The sequence below is a fragment of the Pantherophis guttatus genome, chromosome 2 (genome assembly GCF_059756535.1).
Source record: "Pantherophis guttatus breed Tessera chromosome 2, ASM5975653v1, whole genome shotgun sequence".
Lineage (NCBI taxonomy): Eukaryota > Metazoa > Chordata > Lepidosauria > Squamata > Colubridae > Pantherophis > Pantherophis guttatus.
The window spans coordinates 64,277,009-64,291,678 of NC_142064.1; the positions used below are offsets into that span (position 1 = coordinate 64,277,009).

General features: G+C 36.7%; 1 protein-coding gene across 1 annotated transcript in view; it reads left to right on the plus strand.

Annotated features, from left to right (window-relative positions):
* The window catches only part of UBQLN1 (ubiquilin 1), a 28,719-nt gene extending 21,195 nt beyond the window's left edge, over positions 1–7,524 (plus strand). Inside the window, exons 8-12 of the mRNA XM_034410165.3 lie at positions 1,611–1,694; positions 3,032–3,147; positions 3,300–3,498; positions 4,231–4,410; positions 6,815–7,524. Of these exons, the coding sequence (XP_034266056.1) occupies positions 1,611–1,694; positions 3,032–3,147; positions 3,300–3,498; positions 4,231–4,386 (555 nt within the window). The 3' untranslated portion in view covers positions 4,387–4,410; positions 6,815–7,524. The remainder of the gene's footprint in view (positions 1–1,610; positions 1,695–3,031; positions 3,148–3,299; positions 3,499–4,230; positions 4,411–6,814) is intronic.
* The last annotated feature ends 7,146 nt before the right edge of the window (positions 7,525–14,670 follow it).

Genomic DNA, 14,670 nt, shown 5'->3' on the forward strand with positions numbered 1-14,670 from the left:
ATTGTTTCCAGCCACAATCACTTCTGACGTGCTTTTAAATTGTTTTTATTTTTGTTTGATCTTTCAAAGACCTTTCAAGACATCCAGTGAAATTCAAATGTACCTTTGCTTCTATCACCTCCAGTGCCAAGTGCTTCCTTTTAGCTGTACTTGTAGTTTTGTAAATACTGCTTTACTAAATATTATAACATGCTAATACAATTTTGAACTGCCTGAATTAAATCTCTGAGAAGTCAGAGGAGGCCTAATGATTGGTGCTGGTTCTTCTGTGACATTTGTAGGCCCTTTATAGGATGTGTTTTCAAGAACTAAGGAATAAGACACATGGGGGGGGGGGGGGCTATGCTAAGAATCCCCTTTTTCTTAGGCAGGGTATATTTTATCAATTTGCCTTGTACACACTTACTAGTAATGGACTATACAGACTTTTACCATTGGGGTAAAAACAAGCTTTTCCTAGCACATTTATCAATAGGATAAAAACTTAAAATTTGAAGGGATGATACCAAAGTAGGCTTAAACAAAATGACTGGCAAAAGGATGTTCAAGTGGAAAAATCAGATGGAGATATATAAACATTTGTGCTCAGTGAAGAGGATAAAAAGAAATTGAACTAATTAATAGGTTAAGGGACACAATGGTGAATGATGAAAGGAGGTGTGGTAGTTTGAAAGATGAGACAGTAAGTAGGCATAATAACCTGTGGAATGGAGTGGGTAGGGATGAATTAAGTAAGAGTATAGAAGCTTTATTCCTGCCAGTTGTTTGAATCTTTCATTCTGTTGAGTTGTGATTTATTTTAATTTTTGTTTGAAAAACAGGTTCATATAAAATACTGACCAATTAACCATAGTTTACAAGCTACACACTGGATTTACACATTGCAAATCATATTACCATGATAAACTCAGCTATTGTCTATAATATGTATAAATATTGCTTTGCTTAACAATAGTCCTTAATTTACAAGTATAATTAAGCCTGAAATTACAGTTGTAAGTTGTGCTGGTCATGCCGATCATACATGACTGCGCCTGATTTTACATCCCATTTTGTAGTGGTCATTAAGTGGATCACTGCAGTTATTAAGCAAACACCATGGTCATCAAGCAAATCCATTGTCTACAATGGGCCTTTTCATAGGAAATCAGACGTTAATGCTGGTTTCCAGTAAAATCTGTAACTTGCAATCACATGACCTTGGGACACTGCAAATAGCTATAAAGCCAGTTGCCAAGTTCCCAAAATATAATAATGTGACTATGGGGGGCACAGTAACTTCAAATCTGGGTCATAAGTAGCCATGGGGAGGTGGGTCATAATTTCAAATGGTCACTAAATAATTGATCATAAACCAAGGACTACCTGTATGTGTCTGTGCCTCTGGCTTTACCAGGTAAGGAACATGAAAGATATGGCTTCAGTATACTGTATATTTGCTAAGTGGAAGCTTACCTGAGGGCTGGGTTGGGTTTTGTTTTATATTATATTATTTTATTTTATTTTATTTTATTTTATTTTATTTTATTTTATTTTTATTTTTATTTTATTTTATTTTATTTTATTTTTATTTTAGTGTTTTATGATAAAATGTCTGTTTATCCCTACAGATGATGCTGAACAACCCTTTGTTTGCTGGGAATCCACAGCTTCAAGAACAAATGAGACAACAAATTCCAACTTTCCTTCAACAAGTAAGTCAAAAGGTTAACAGTGCACATGATAATCATATTAAAAATGTTACTCTATTTAGATGAAACTTTTCACAGATCATTGATCTACAATCTGATCACCTCTGGTATTTAAGAAAAGGGGTAATTCATCCTTTTGAACTTTCCTGTTGTGCAGGAATAGGTGTCTTGTGTATTCTTACAAGTTGCTTTTTTGTGAGTCCTTTAGAAAGTCTTCTGATCTGCACTGCTGAAAATTCTTGTAAATAGTTTTCACCAGTTTCAGCCACAAAATGCATGAAAACTGTAATGTAAGTCCAATGATAGGCTTACCTATAGCTTTAAAAAGTCTTTTCCTAAAGCTAAGAAAGTAATTACCTCTCCTTAAATCATTGCTACATCCAATGTTGTCCTCAAGCTCTCAGAAGGTTGCCCATTTTTGAAGACTTTTATTGCACTTTAGTGGTACAATTTGCATAATGAAATATTTCTTTCTCCTTTGTATGCATATTGCCAAACGTGTAAGTTCTTAAAATTGTATTTAAAACTTATTTAGAAAGTATTGAAGGAAATGCACCTTTGATAAGCACAATTGATAAGCAATTTCCAAAAGTGATTAGAAAAGGAAGTACAGGCAATCTCCAGGTTAAGAATGGCCAATTTATGGACAACCTGTACTTATGAACAGGCTGCCTATTATTAAAAGTGGCAAATGCCAATGTCTGTCTTTGAGCTGACAAGCCGCTGAAGCCACATATTTTTAATACACAGCTCATTTTCAGAGGTTAATAAAAACATTGTGCAGTTTCAGCAGTTTGTCTGCTCAAGGAAGGAAAATGCCATCTGCCATTTTTAGTAATAGGCAGTACGTAACTACCAGTTCCAACTTACGTACAAATTCAAGTTAAAGACAGAGTTAGGAATGGAACTTGTTCTTAATCGGGGGATTGTCTGTATGCAAACCCAGTGTCCTTTTGAAGGCACTGATCATGGTTTGAGCAAGATGGCTATTCCCTTACCTACCAGAGATTTAAACAAATCGGAGATGAGCTGCCTCACTGGGAGCAGCTGTCTGGAGCGCTTGTGGGTGACCTTGGATCATTGGTCTGCTCTTTGGCCCTTCGTTCTGCTGCAGTTATTGGCTCTGCTTTTTGCAGAGCTATCTTCGCTCTGCCATTTCTTCCCTGGAAGTCTACACCATGTACTTCTCTTTCTTCATGGCATGAGATAAATAACATTTGCCTGCATTATTGAAAGCTCAATTCTTCATTAAGATTTTGAGCTTGGAGAACTGGAGCAATACAGTTTTGAAGGGAGACATTCTCAATCATTCTCAAATGAACATTTTTTCATTCTCATAGATGCAGAACCCTGATACTTTATCTGCAATGTCAAACCCTAGAGCAATGCAGGCTTTGCTACAGATTCAGCAAGGTTTACAAACTCTAGCAACAGAAGCTCCAGGCCTTATACCTGGGTAAGTTTGGGCAATAATTTTATTTGTACAATTTGTGGTTTTCCCTATACATTTTCGTGTCCATCTTGAATATATTGGCTACTTGCATTTCTATGTATGATTCTTAGCATTCACTGTATAAATAATTTGTTTCCATGTTTCTTTTCATGCAGATTTAATACTGGTATAGCTGGACTAGGAAATTCTGGTTTAGGAAGTGCTGGATTAGGGAATACTGCTATTCCTACCGCAACAGCAGTGCCCACTTCAGTTGCAAATGAAAATACAAACCCAGCTTCAGGAACAGGTGAAACTGGACACCAGCAGTTTGTTCAGCAGATGTTACAGGCCCTTGCTGGAGCAAATGCTCAGGTAAAAGAGTTGACCAGCCTCTGATTTAGGGAGGAATTAGAGAAGCAGAGAGCAAAGCAATGGTGGTACAGCTTTGATTCCCAAGTCATTGAGGTGCATACAGGCCCATTGCTCCAGATTTGGTTTAAATGTTTAACCGAGCCATTATATATGTATTCAGAGACTTTTTCCAAATTAATATTTATCCTTGGATGAGGTGGCTGGCTTTACCTACTAGTCACTGAAACAAAGTAATTGTTGTGTCTTTAGATTCAAGCTGTAATTTATCCTTTCTAATTTATCCTTTTAGCATGATGTTCATGCTAGCCAATATAACTTGTAAATTGTGTTACCTAACTTGGACTAGGCTCCCTTATGATATATTTTTAAAGCCCCACATAATTAGGGCATGTGCATCAGGCCTGAGGGATAATTGGAATCTGGCAGATTTTTTAAAAAATCAGCTCTAGGACACAGTGCAAGTTCTTTATGAACTTTTTGTGGGAATTCTTATTATCCATTTCTTATTATGTTATTATTACCCATGTTCTCAGGATAGAAATCATTTGAATCTATAAGATTTTACTTCTGTATTACTGTATTCTGCTTCACATCATTACATGTTTTGGGAAATAATAGGATATTTGATTACAAAAGAGTGATTGAAATTAATTTTATGATTCATTTTTTCCCCAAAGTGCATTGAATGGAAAAGAATAAAAATATTAAAAGTTTTTATTTATTTCTGTTTAGCAACTACAAAATCCTGAAGTCAGATTTCAGCAGCAACTGGAGCAGCTCAGCGCAATGGGCTTTTTGAACCGTGAAGCCAATTTACAAGCTCTAATAGCAACAGGAGGTGACATCAATGCAGCCATTGAAAGGCTACTGGGTTCCCAGCCATCATAGCAACGTTTCTGAAACTTGACAAATGTAATTTATTTTTGATAACAGCTCTTAAATCTTTAAAATTACCAGCTTTATTTCATTCTGACTCTTGGGAATTGTCTTGTTCTAACTAAGCCCAGTCTGATGCATTTAAGGTGGAGTGCAGTAGTTTTCTTCGAACAGTGGGAATCAATGCTTTTCACTTGGTTGTTGCATGCATCAAACACTTCTTCATTCTGCATTTATTGTGATTTTTTTTTAAAAAGGAAATCCGTTTCCACAGTTGAGTGACCAGGTTTTATCTGACCTTCAACTGTCCAATTTAGTTGCTTCTTTAAACATTAGCCTTTGATAGTAATTTATGTAGAATACAAATTAAAGAGGAAACTAATTGAAGCTATGATTTATGGGTACATATTGCTTATTGTGACTTGGCATGTCTCTCTTACTAGCAAAATGCTGCAAGATTTATACCACTTGATTTAGCTATTATTCTTGCTCTTTTATCTCTACAAAGTATATACATTTGGAAAAAGGGTTTTTTTTCCAAGCAGATTTTTTTCATTGCAATAATAATATAAAATATCTCAGAGCCCAGAATAAATGAAATGTGCAAGACATCTCCAATGTAATAGAATCTTACAGCATCTTTAGCGAGCTTCTCTTGATAAAAGTGCTTTGGCAGAGTCTTTTAAAATACTGAGATTGCTGATCTGATCTTGATAAATGTACAGAATTATATTGTAACATTGTCTCAATATTCACAAGGATTGATTGTAATTACCCTCATCTTTGTGCTGATTGGAGGAGCACATTTGATCTGAGACTGCTTTTGGCTAAAGCTTCTCAACTTTATCCCCTTGAGATTCTAACTTGCATTATGATTTGTAATTGACGCATATTTTCACTGACCCTGTCATGTGATACTCTAATTACTTTTAACCACCATGTAAAAATACTGTATATCTTTTGGGTTTTTATTGGTAGTTATTTCTCTTGTGCACAGGTAATAAATAAATTAAACTTCTTTGTGAGCAACAATTTAAAGTCATTTTATCCTGATAAAGAAATTCAGACTACAGTATTAAAGCTGAGATCATCTTATTCAGCTTCCCTCTCTCCTAGTCCAAGTAATTTGCATTTAGGATGCTCTTTCTGGAAATGAAGTATTATCTGAAACAATATTGCAATAGAAGCTTCCTTCACAGATTTGAACATTTTACAATTTCTCAAATCATCTTATCTGGATTTTTGCTGGATTTCTAATGTTAACTAAGTTATATTTTAATAGATTTATCGTTATATTGAGTTTTAACTATTACTGTGATAAACACCAATCATTTGTTTTTCTTTCATGCCACATTAAAGATTACTCTATGGTAGTACATTTTGGGAGATCATATTTAGTCCTAAGGTCTCAAGCTGCATTCTTTGCTCTAAACAAATATTACTGGGTCAGTAATAGATTTCCTAGCCGACCTTTCATATGAATTGAGCTGGAAGATGCTGGAACTGTGAAAAACAAAACTACTTGCTTTAGATCAAATTATTTGTCCATCTAGCCCTCTCTGGCTCTATCTCTGTTTTTTCAGATCAATTATTAATCTTTTCTTTAAAACAAGGTATGAGAATTAAAGTATGGAGCCATATCCTGGAAATAAATTTCTATACTTATTGTTGTGCTCAGGACTTGAGGGAAAGAACCATTCTACTTCACTGTCTTAGAGACACCCTTGACTGCAAGGGGGAGTCCCCAGTTACACAGAGACTGTTAGATGTGACGTCAACTACATGGTTTTTGCTGTTGTAATTTGGTTTAGAGAGAAAAAGGAGACTTTTGTCTTTACATCATTTTTGTAGATCTTGAACTCTTAATATAAAGATAGATGAAAAGTTAAAAAAAGGCTAAAACAATTACTGACCTTTAACATATCTTCTTCAGTTGTATATTTTTTCATTGATGTCTCCACTCCAATTTTTAATAACACAATTGTAATTTATTTAATGAAACACTAATATTTCATAGTACAGATACTACCACAACACTTTCCATATATTCTGTCAATCATCAGCGTAAATGATATCCAATAATATATACATGTACAAGATTGGATTCATATATCAATAAACATTTATCCATGTTTACTAAGTAAACCAAGTTTCCCCCACATGGAAAGTAAATCATATTGCAGTAGAATGCAATATGTTAAATGAATCATCATTAGCAGGTTTGTCTCATACAGAGAATTCCCCCCCTCCCCCCAAATTTTTGGACTAATGGTTTGGAATTTGTAGGTTTCATTAATTTACAGTTCATTTGCGGAGTCAGTGTTGAGGAACATTACCTCTAGATGTTACTCAAATGGCAAGTTGTTGGGGGGGTCACAGGTCTCCCATTCTGAACTTTTCTCAAAACATTAAACTTGTTTAATGCTTGCTATACTTTCAGATATGAAGAACTTGTCGGATGGCATAATAAAATATATCATGGAAATGCGTGATAATTTTAAGCATATTCAGAATGTTTCTAATCTTCAAACAACATGCCCGCATTGAGATACATCAAGTAACAATGTTTTGCTAATAATTCCACCACAAGAGGGCACACTTTATGTAAGTCTCTAAGTCTGCAATGCTTTGAACATAACTTTGGTAGCTATCTTTGAAAGAGTTGAACAATCTCAGCATTCTACAGTAACAGAAAAGCAACATTTCATCTTCAAAGCTGTAGCTTTATGACTACAAGTTGTAACATTTGTGATTCTCCATCTACCCTGTGATATAATAATCTTTGTAACAATTATTACAGCTGTTAATACTGGAACAAAAGGTTAGAAAAAAACGTCATTTCTTTCCAATAGCAGGCCACCCGTGGAATTAAGACCAAAACTTTCTGGTTCTGGATTACTGGATTTATGTGAACAACAAACCATAATTGTCGACTTGGCTCAGTTAACATAGTGCTGCCTTTTCCCTTTTATCTCTACCCACATAACCTGTTTCCTTTTTTTTTCAAAACAACGTATCGTAACTGGTATTTCCAGTCTCTTTATCTCCTGTCACTCTAATTAAAAGTCACAGCCATGACATTCTTGCTGTAGGCCATTATTTTGAGCAACCCACTTTCTGTTGGAGGTAATAAAGCACAAATTCACCATGTATTAAATTGTGAAGTTTTGACTTGCAGTATATTTTTCTGGGTGGGATAACATATTATTGTAGTAAGCAAGCAAAGAATAAGACAAAAGTGTCTCAAGTTACTTTGTTTTGGCAGATATGCAGAAATTTTCAATCATCACGAAGTGGGTTCCGGTGTGTGGATCATATATCATGATATAAGGTGGTGAAATGCCAGTAGTTTTAGAAAACCCAGGGTTGAAGATTCATCTGCAAGGTTGCTGTGCCGTTGGATACCTGTTGGATAAAGTCATTTACCTTTATTCCAAGTTGGACTCTGGCTGTGAAGCAGATTCTATGTGGATGGCTTGGTTATTAGGCATGATAAGTGGATAAAGTCGCTTAGTAACCATTGTTACAATGACTCCCTGGGGGTATTTACGACACAATTCCAATGATCGCGCTCTCTCTCTCACACACACACTGCATTCACATGGCTGCATTTTGGGCACTCAGCAACTGGCTCGCATTTATGGCTGTTTGCAGCCTCCCACGGTTACACAATTGTTTTATGGCATTTCTGCCAAAACCTAGCATTTACTTCTGGTTTTGGGGAAAAATTGGCTCATAGCAAACAATGAGCTTGCTTAATGACCGACATAAAATAGGTCAGTTACATGGATAACCCATTTTACAACTGTCATGACTTAGGACTGCAATAGACAAGCTACATTACAGTCATAAAACAAGGAATACCTGTAGAGGTTTTGGACCACAGCGCTGGGTTAAGAAATCAAATCAAATCTTTATTAAGGTCAAAGGAGGAGAATGGAATACACTAAAATATTAAATGCAATAAAACTATCTATAAAAAGCTAAAATATGAAAATAAGTCCTAAATGGAGAGGTAGGAGCAATAAATGGACGTAGGGGAACACAGGAAACAAAATAATATAAAGCACTATAACAAAAAGCTAGATAATAAAACTGGTTTGTGGCACGGGTTATTTAATTAATTTTATGTGTGGCTGTGCAGAACTTGGCAACATTATATTGGGACAGGATTGGTATCCGAGAGCTGCAGGGAGGTGTAAAATTGTTCTGTGTCTCCTGGTTTTTTATGCAGTAATGGTGAATAGGCAGTAGAAAAGTGCATGTTCTGTAGTTTCTGCATATCCAGAGTCAAGGGCCTTGTCTCTGGGTAGGGATCTTGTACCTTCAAGAACAAATGAGGGGTGAGTGTGCCAGAGTAAAGGCCCTCTGATGGTTAGGTACTTAAAGATGAGTTAAGTATGCCTTAGGAAAGTAAACACTAACAATAGTAATTAGGACCAGGAATTCCATCACTAAGCAATGGAGTCATAAAGCACGTCATATGACTACGCTGATGTAGTTACATCCATTAAATTTGTAGTTAAAGCAGTTCCAGTTGTTAGGCACAATGTCTTTATATGTTAATTTTTTAGCCACATTATATAAATTAGGATATGTCACTGCTTCTAGAGGTGCTAACCAACAGGGCGTTTTGATATAATACTTTTTACTGACTTTTTCCCAATTTTGGATTAAGATCTTTCTTAAATAGTGTCAGGTAAACCATTTACTCTGTGGGATATTCTCACGCCAAAGTGCTTTATGCCAACCCTGTTGTATATCAAACCCTTCTATCTTAAGGAGCCAATTGTTAGATAGGGTGATCCATTCTTTTACCCAAGTTAATAAAGCAGCTGAATAATAGTTCTCCCAACATGGTAGTCCTAAGCCTCCTCTTTCCCTTACTTCTTGCATCATCTTTTAATCCGTGGTTTCTTCCCCTGCCAAACAAATTTCGATATTATTTGATTCAACTATATAAAAAATTTCTTAGATAAGCTCACTGGTGCAGTCTGAAATAGAAAATTGAACTTTGGTAAAACATAAGATTTCACTGTTGTAACTCGCCCTAGTAATGAGAGTTGTATTTTACTCCATCTATCCAGGTCTTTTTTAATTTGAATTAATAATTTATTGTAGTTGTCCTCCTGTATACTCGAACATCTATTAGTTAGCCAGATTCCCAGGTATTTAACTTTATTGACTACTTTTAGTCCAGTTACCATCTGTAGCTCTCTCTTAGATTCTTCTCGGATATTCTTAGTTAATATATTTGTTTTGTTTTTGTTAATTAATAACCCTGCTACAGCCCCAAATTCTTCGATTTTCTCTAATAAGTATAAACAGGATTCTATGGGCTCTTCCAAAATGAAAACCATATCATCCGCAAAAGCCTGGGATTTATATACCTGTTGTCCAATTCTAAGGCCTTTAATTTTTTCTTCTCTCCTTATTTTACGTAATAGGGTTTCTAATGACAAAATAAAAACTAAAGGGGATAGGGGACATCCCTGTCTTGTACCCTTGCCAATAACAAATTCTTCCGTCAAGTCCCCATTTATCAGTAATCTGGCCATTTGTTTAGAATAAATAGCTTTAATCGCATTTATAAACCTCTGCCCAAATCCCATATATTCTAGTTGCACTATTATAAAATCCCAATTAACTCTATCAAATGCCTTCATGGCGTCTATAAAAACTAATGCAACTTGTTTGCCTGGGCGTTCTTCATAGTACTCCAATATATTTAACATAAATCTTATATTATCCTGTAATTGTCGTGATAGTAAGAATCCATTTTGGTCCATATGTATGAATTCATTCAAAAATCCTTTTAATCTATTTGCCAAAATTGTGGTGAAAATTTTATAATCTGAATTCAAAAGGGAAATTGGTCTATAATTTTTTATATCTGATGGGGGAGGATCTTCCTTAGGAATCAAGCTAATATTTGCCTCTCTCCATGAATGGGGAATTTCCGCTTTTCTGACTACTTCATTAAATAGATCCTTCATATGCTCTCCCATAACCTCAAACATTGTTTTGTATAGTTCTGCTGGAAGTCCATCAGTGCCAGGCGTTTTTAGATTCCCCTGTTTCTTTACTGCTTTTTCAACCTCCATTAAGGTAATTTCCTCCACTAGTATCTCTTTCGTTAAATTAGGTATCTTGGGTAAATCTGAATTCTCTATGTAATTTTTTATTGCACCTAGTGAGATCTCCTCCCTTTTATACAATTCTTTATAGAAATCCACTGCAATTTTTTCCTTTCCTTTTTTATCTTTTAAAAGATTCCCTTCCTTGTCTTCCAATTGGTCTATTCGTCTACTCTGTTTTTCTTTTTTTAATCTGAATGTCAGCCATCTTCCTAATTTATTAGCTGACTCAAAGTGTTTTTGTTTTGCTCTCATTATCTTATCTTTCAATTTATCCAATTCCAGGAGATTAAGCTGATGTCTTAGTAATATTATTTGTTCTTTTGCCCCTGCAGAGAGTGGGTTATCTTGTAATTGTTCCTCAGCCTTTATTAGTTTACTTATTAGTTCACCTCTTTCTTGTTCTTCTTTTTTATGTTTATTGGCCATATATTTGATACTAATCCCTCTTATAAAGGCTTTGGCGGTATCCCATATTGTTTGAAGTGGCATTCCCGGTGTTTTATTCTCTTGAAAAAACAGAGGTAATTTCTATTTTAAGCTTCTGTATGAACTCAGTCTCTTTTAAAATCTCTGACCTCATCATCCACCTCCTTCTATTTTTCTCCTCCTTCTTTAATGTAACTAGTACCGGATTATGATCTGCCCAGTCATTCGGCATAATTCTAATCTCTGTTACTAGAGAGTTAAATTCTTGTGTCAACCAAATCATGTCCAACCTGGACCACGATTTGTGTCTAGATGAATAATAAGTAAATTGTTCTTTGGTTGGATTATGCTCACGCCATGTATCTTTCAGTCCTAATTCCTCTCTCATTTCATTGCAAATGACTGGTAAGATTATCCTATCTTGTCCTCCTTTTCGTTTTTGATTTTCCCCTGCTTTATAATCCTGTACCCTATTAACCACTGCATTGAAATCGCCCAGAAGACATATCTGCTCATAGTCCAAATCACGGATTTCTCTTTGTATTTTCCGGAAGAACAATTTATGTTTAGTATTTGGGGCATAAATTCCTATCAGTAAGACTTTACTCTGAGATATTTCCACCTCTAACATTAATATTCGTCCCTCTTCATCTGCGAAGAGTTGTTTTGGGAAGAGATACTCCTTTACATACATTGCAACGCCTCTTTTTCTCTCTTCTGAGGCTGCTACAAACAATTTCCCTGCTTTAGGACATTTCAGTAAGTTAGCATGTGACAATTTAATGTGCGTTTCTTGTATACAGACAATATCCACATTGGTTTTCACAATTTTAGTTAATATACGTCTCCTCTTTGCCGGAACATTGAGGCCATTGACATTTACTGTCAATAGTCTCACTCCTTGGTCCATCCCTATCTATTGGTCCCTTTAATTTTAGCTGCTAAACGAGTTTCAACCCCATATTCTTCTATTTCTCCTTCCTCCCCCTTCCTCCCATTTCGTTTCCCCTTGGTATGCCTGTGTTCCTCTCTCATTTCTCCATTCCTTTCTGATCTTTCTGATTCTTTTTATCTATTTCTTTCTCTCTTTCCCCTTCAGTAGGTCAAAGAAATTTTCACAGAAATCCTGTGCATCCTGTATATTTTCAATTTTAATCTTTCGGTCTTGCCAGGTCACCAAAAGTCCTTCTGGCAATAACCATCGATAAGGCGCGTTGTGTTTTCTTAACTGCGAGGTTATAAACTGATAACTTTGTCTCTGTTCTCGCACCCTTCTAGGAATCTGCTTTAAAAATGTAATGTGTTGTCCCTTATATGTAATGTTCTGGTCCCTGGCCTTATGAAGGGTTTCATCTCTGAGCGCCTTTTTAGTAAGTCTTATGTGTATTTCTCTAGGCAGATTATGCCGTCTCGCTTAGTTGGTATAAACACGATAGGCCTCATCTATTTCGCCACAAACTTCTTCCTTCTTCTTCCCCACTACTTCAGCAATCACTTCTCCCACGATTTCCTCTAACCGTTCCTCTCTGTCCTCCGCCACATTTTGCAAACGTAAGAAGAAAGCAGACTTCTCCATCTCTAAAAAAACTACTTCCTCTTCGAGTTTCCCGACCGCTTGAGCACATCTTCTTTCACAAATGTCATGTAATCACCATTTGCAACCTGCCCGCTTCCCCATTCACTCTCCAGTCAGCAGTGAAGGTTGCAAATAGCAATCATAACCTCAAGACTCTGATGGCCACAACTTTGAGGACTGGCTGCAAGTCTCATTTAGTGCCTTCATAACTTCAAATGCTAACTGAATTAATGGATAGTAACTGATGACTACCTACACTAGCTCAACCACCTGTATATTTAGATCCATATCTTGCGAAGGGACATGATTGGATTTTAACTATGGTGAATTCTTTGTGAGAAGGGGTGATGTCGTTGTTTCTTTAAAAGAGGAGGTTTATGGAGATTAACATGAAAGCGAATTATCTGACCGCTTTCAGTTGAGATTCATATCTGGGCATGAGACCGAGCATCCTGTTTCAGGCTTTAAACTCCTGTACAGTTGCTAGGTGAGAATATAAATTTACTCAAGACTGAGTAGATAAACGGCAGACAAGGAAAGGAAAGGACTGTAAATCAAAACAGTCTCTGGGAAAAAAGGTTGTCTATGTACTTTTGCTTTCAACAGGAATATACAAAGTTCAAAATCCAATCCAGAGTTCAGATAGCTGTCAGATTTATCATCTAGTTCCAAGAGTTTCAGGATTTTACGTGACCAGAATTCACAGGAATGACTCAACAGGACAGGAGATCAGATAACTGTTTCCCACAGAAGAATATGGTTCACAACTGCAACTAGCTATGTTTAATTAGGATAGTAACACCTTTTTTAAAGGAACCTTATTGAATGATTTTACTCGGCTCGCCAGGTAAAATCTTTGGACTTGCAAAGTCCGAGAGCTTAGAGGAAGAATTTCGTCTAGCTGTTTTGATAGTGCCTCGGTTTGATTCCTGACTTGGTATCTCCTGAGGCTGATATTCCACTGATTCAGTTGAAGCAGCTTTTTCAGAGTAGAGTTTGAGTCCTGACGTATGACAGTAAAACTGCATTGTGCTTGTAGATGGCCTGTTCTGGGAAACCCCCAGGCAGAGAGGGGGGAAGCCTAGAGCCCAGAATTAACCTCAAGTCCTTGAGCAAGAGGTTCAGAACTGACTTCCCCTTAAGCGCCATAGAACCTTACCTGTTATTTGGCTAAGACTGCAGTCTGGAGAGATTCCTGTATAATAGGCAGGATATAATAAAGCAGTAAACTTGAACCTTACACACAGAGGTCTAATTCTGCAGGGGCAGAATTAGAATGGTGTACTGTACACATCCTCCTTTTTAATTTCTCAGTCGCTTTCCATACAATTAATCCCGGTAGCCTTATGAATCAACTTGGTTGGAAGTAAGCAGCACAGTGTTACGCTGGTTCTCTCCTTCCTCTGGGGCAGATTCTAGATAGTACCTAAGCAGTCTCTCTACTAACCTTTACATGAAACTTGGGTGGGTTCTACTTACCTTTACTACTGGTTCACATCGTGCCCGCGCTCTTCTGTGCATGCAGATAGCTTCTGATGTCTGGGTGAGTGGGTGGAGCCTCCCGTCGGTTTTACTACCGGTTCTATAGAACCGGTCTGAACCGGGGGCAACCTACCACTGATGAAACTGCTGCTGAGGTTATCTGAAAGCATGGGATGAAATATCAATATACTGATACCTGGCTTTATCTCTTTACTCCTGACCAACCAAGGGATCATGCGGATGTTTTCTTGGCATTGGAGATGGAGGGAGGGGTTGGGGTGGGTGAGCTCACCCCTACCTATCAGACTTTCAAGGTACATCAGACTAGGAATCTAATGTCATGCAGGTACTACTATTGTAAAACTCTAGTAATAGTTTCTAGGTTCAAGCGAAGGTGCTACTTGCAGGCTACAAGACCCTCAAATAATGAATGCCAACTGGCAGGACCAAGAAAGACGATCTTTTGGTTGTTGTGTCTGCTGCTTGGAACATCATAAATTATCCTTAATCCTGTTGGCGTTTGGTAAAGCTTTGAAGAGGTAGCTATGAATCTGGGCTTGGGATCAAAATGTGTGGCAGAATCCATGAGGTGGTGATGTTTGTGGTTTTATCTCGGCTGCCAATTATGTATGTATTGTGGTGTTTATTATGTTGGATTTTAACCATTGTTAG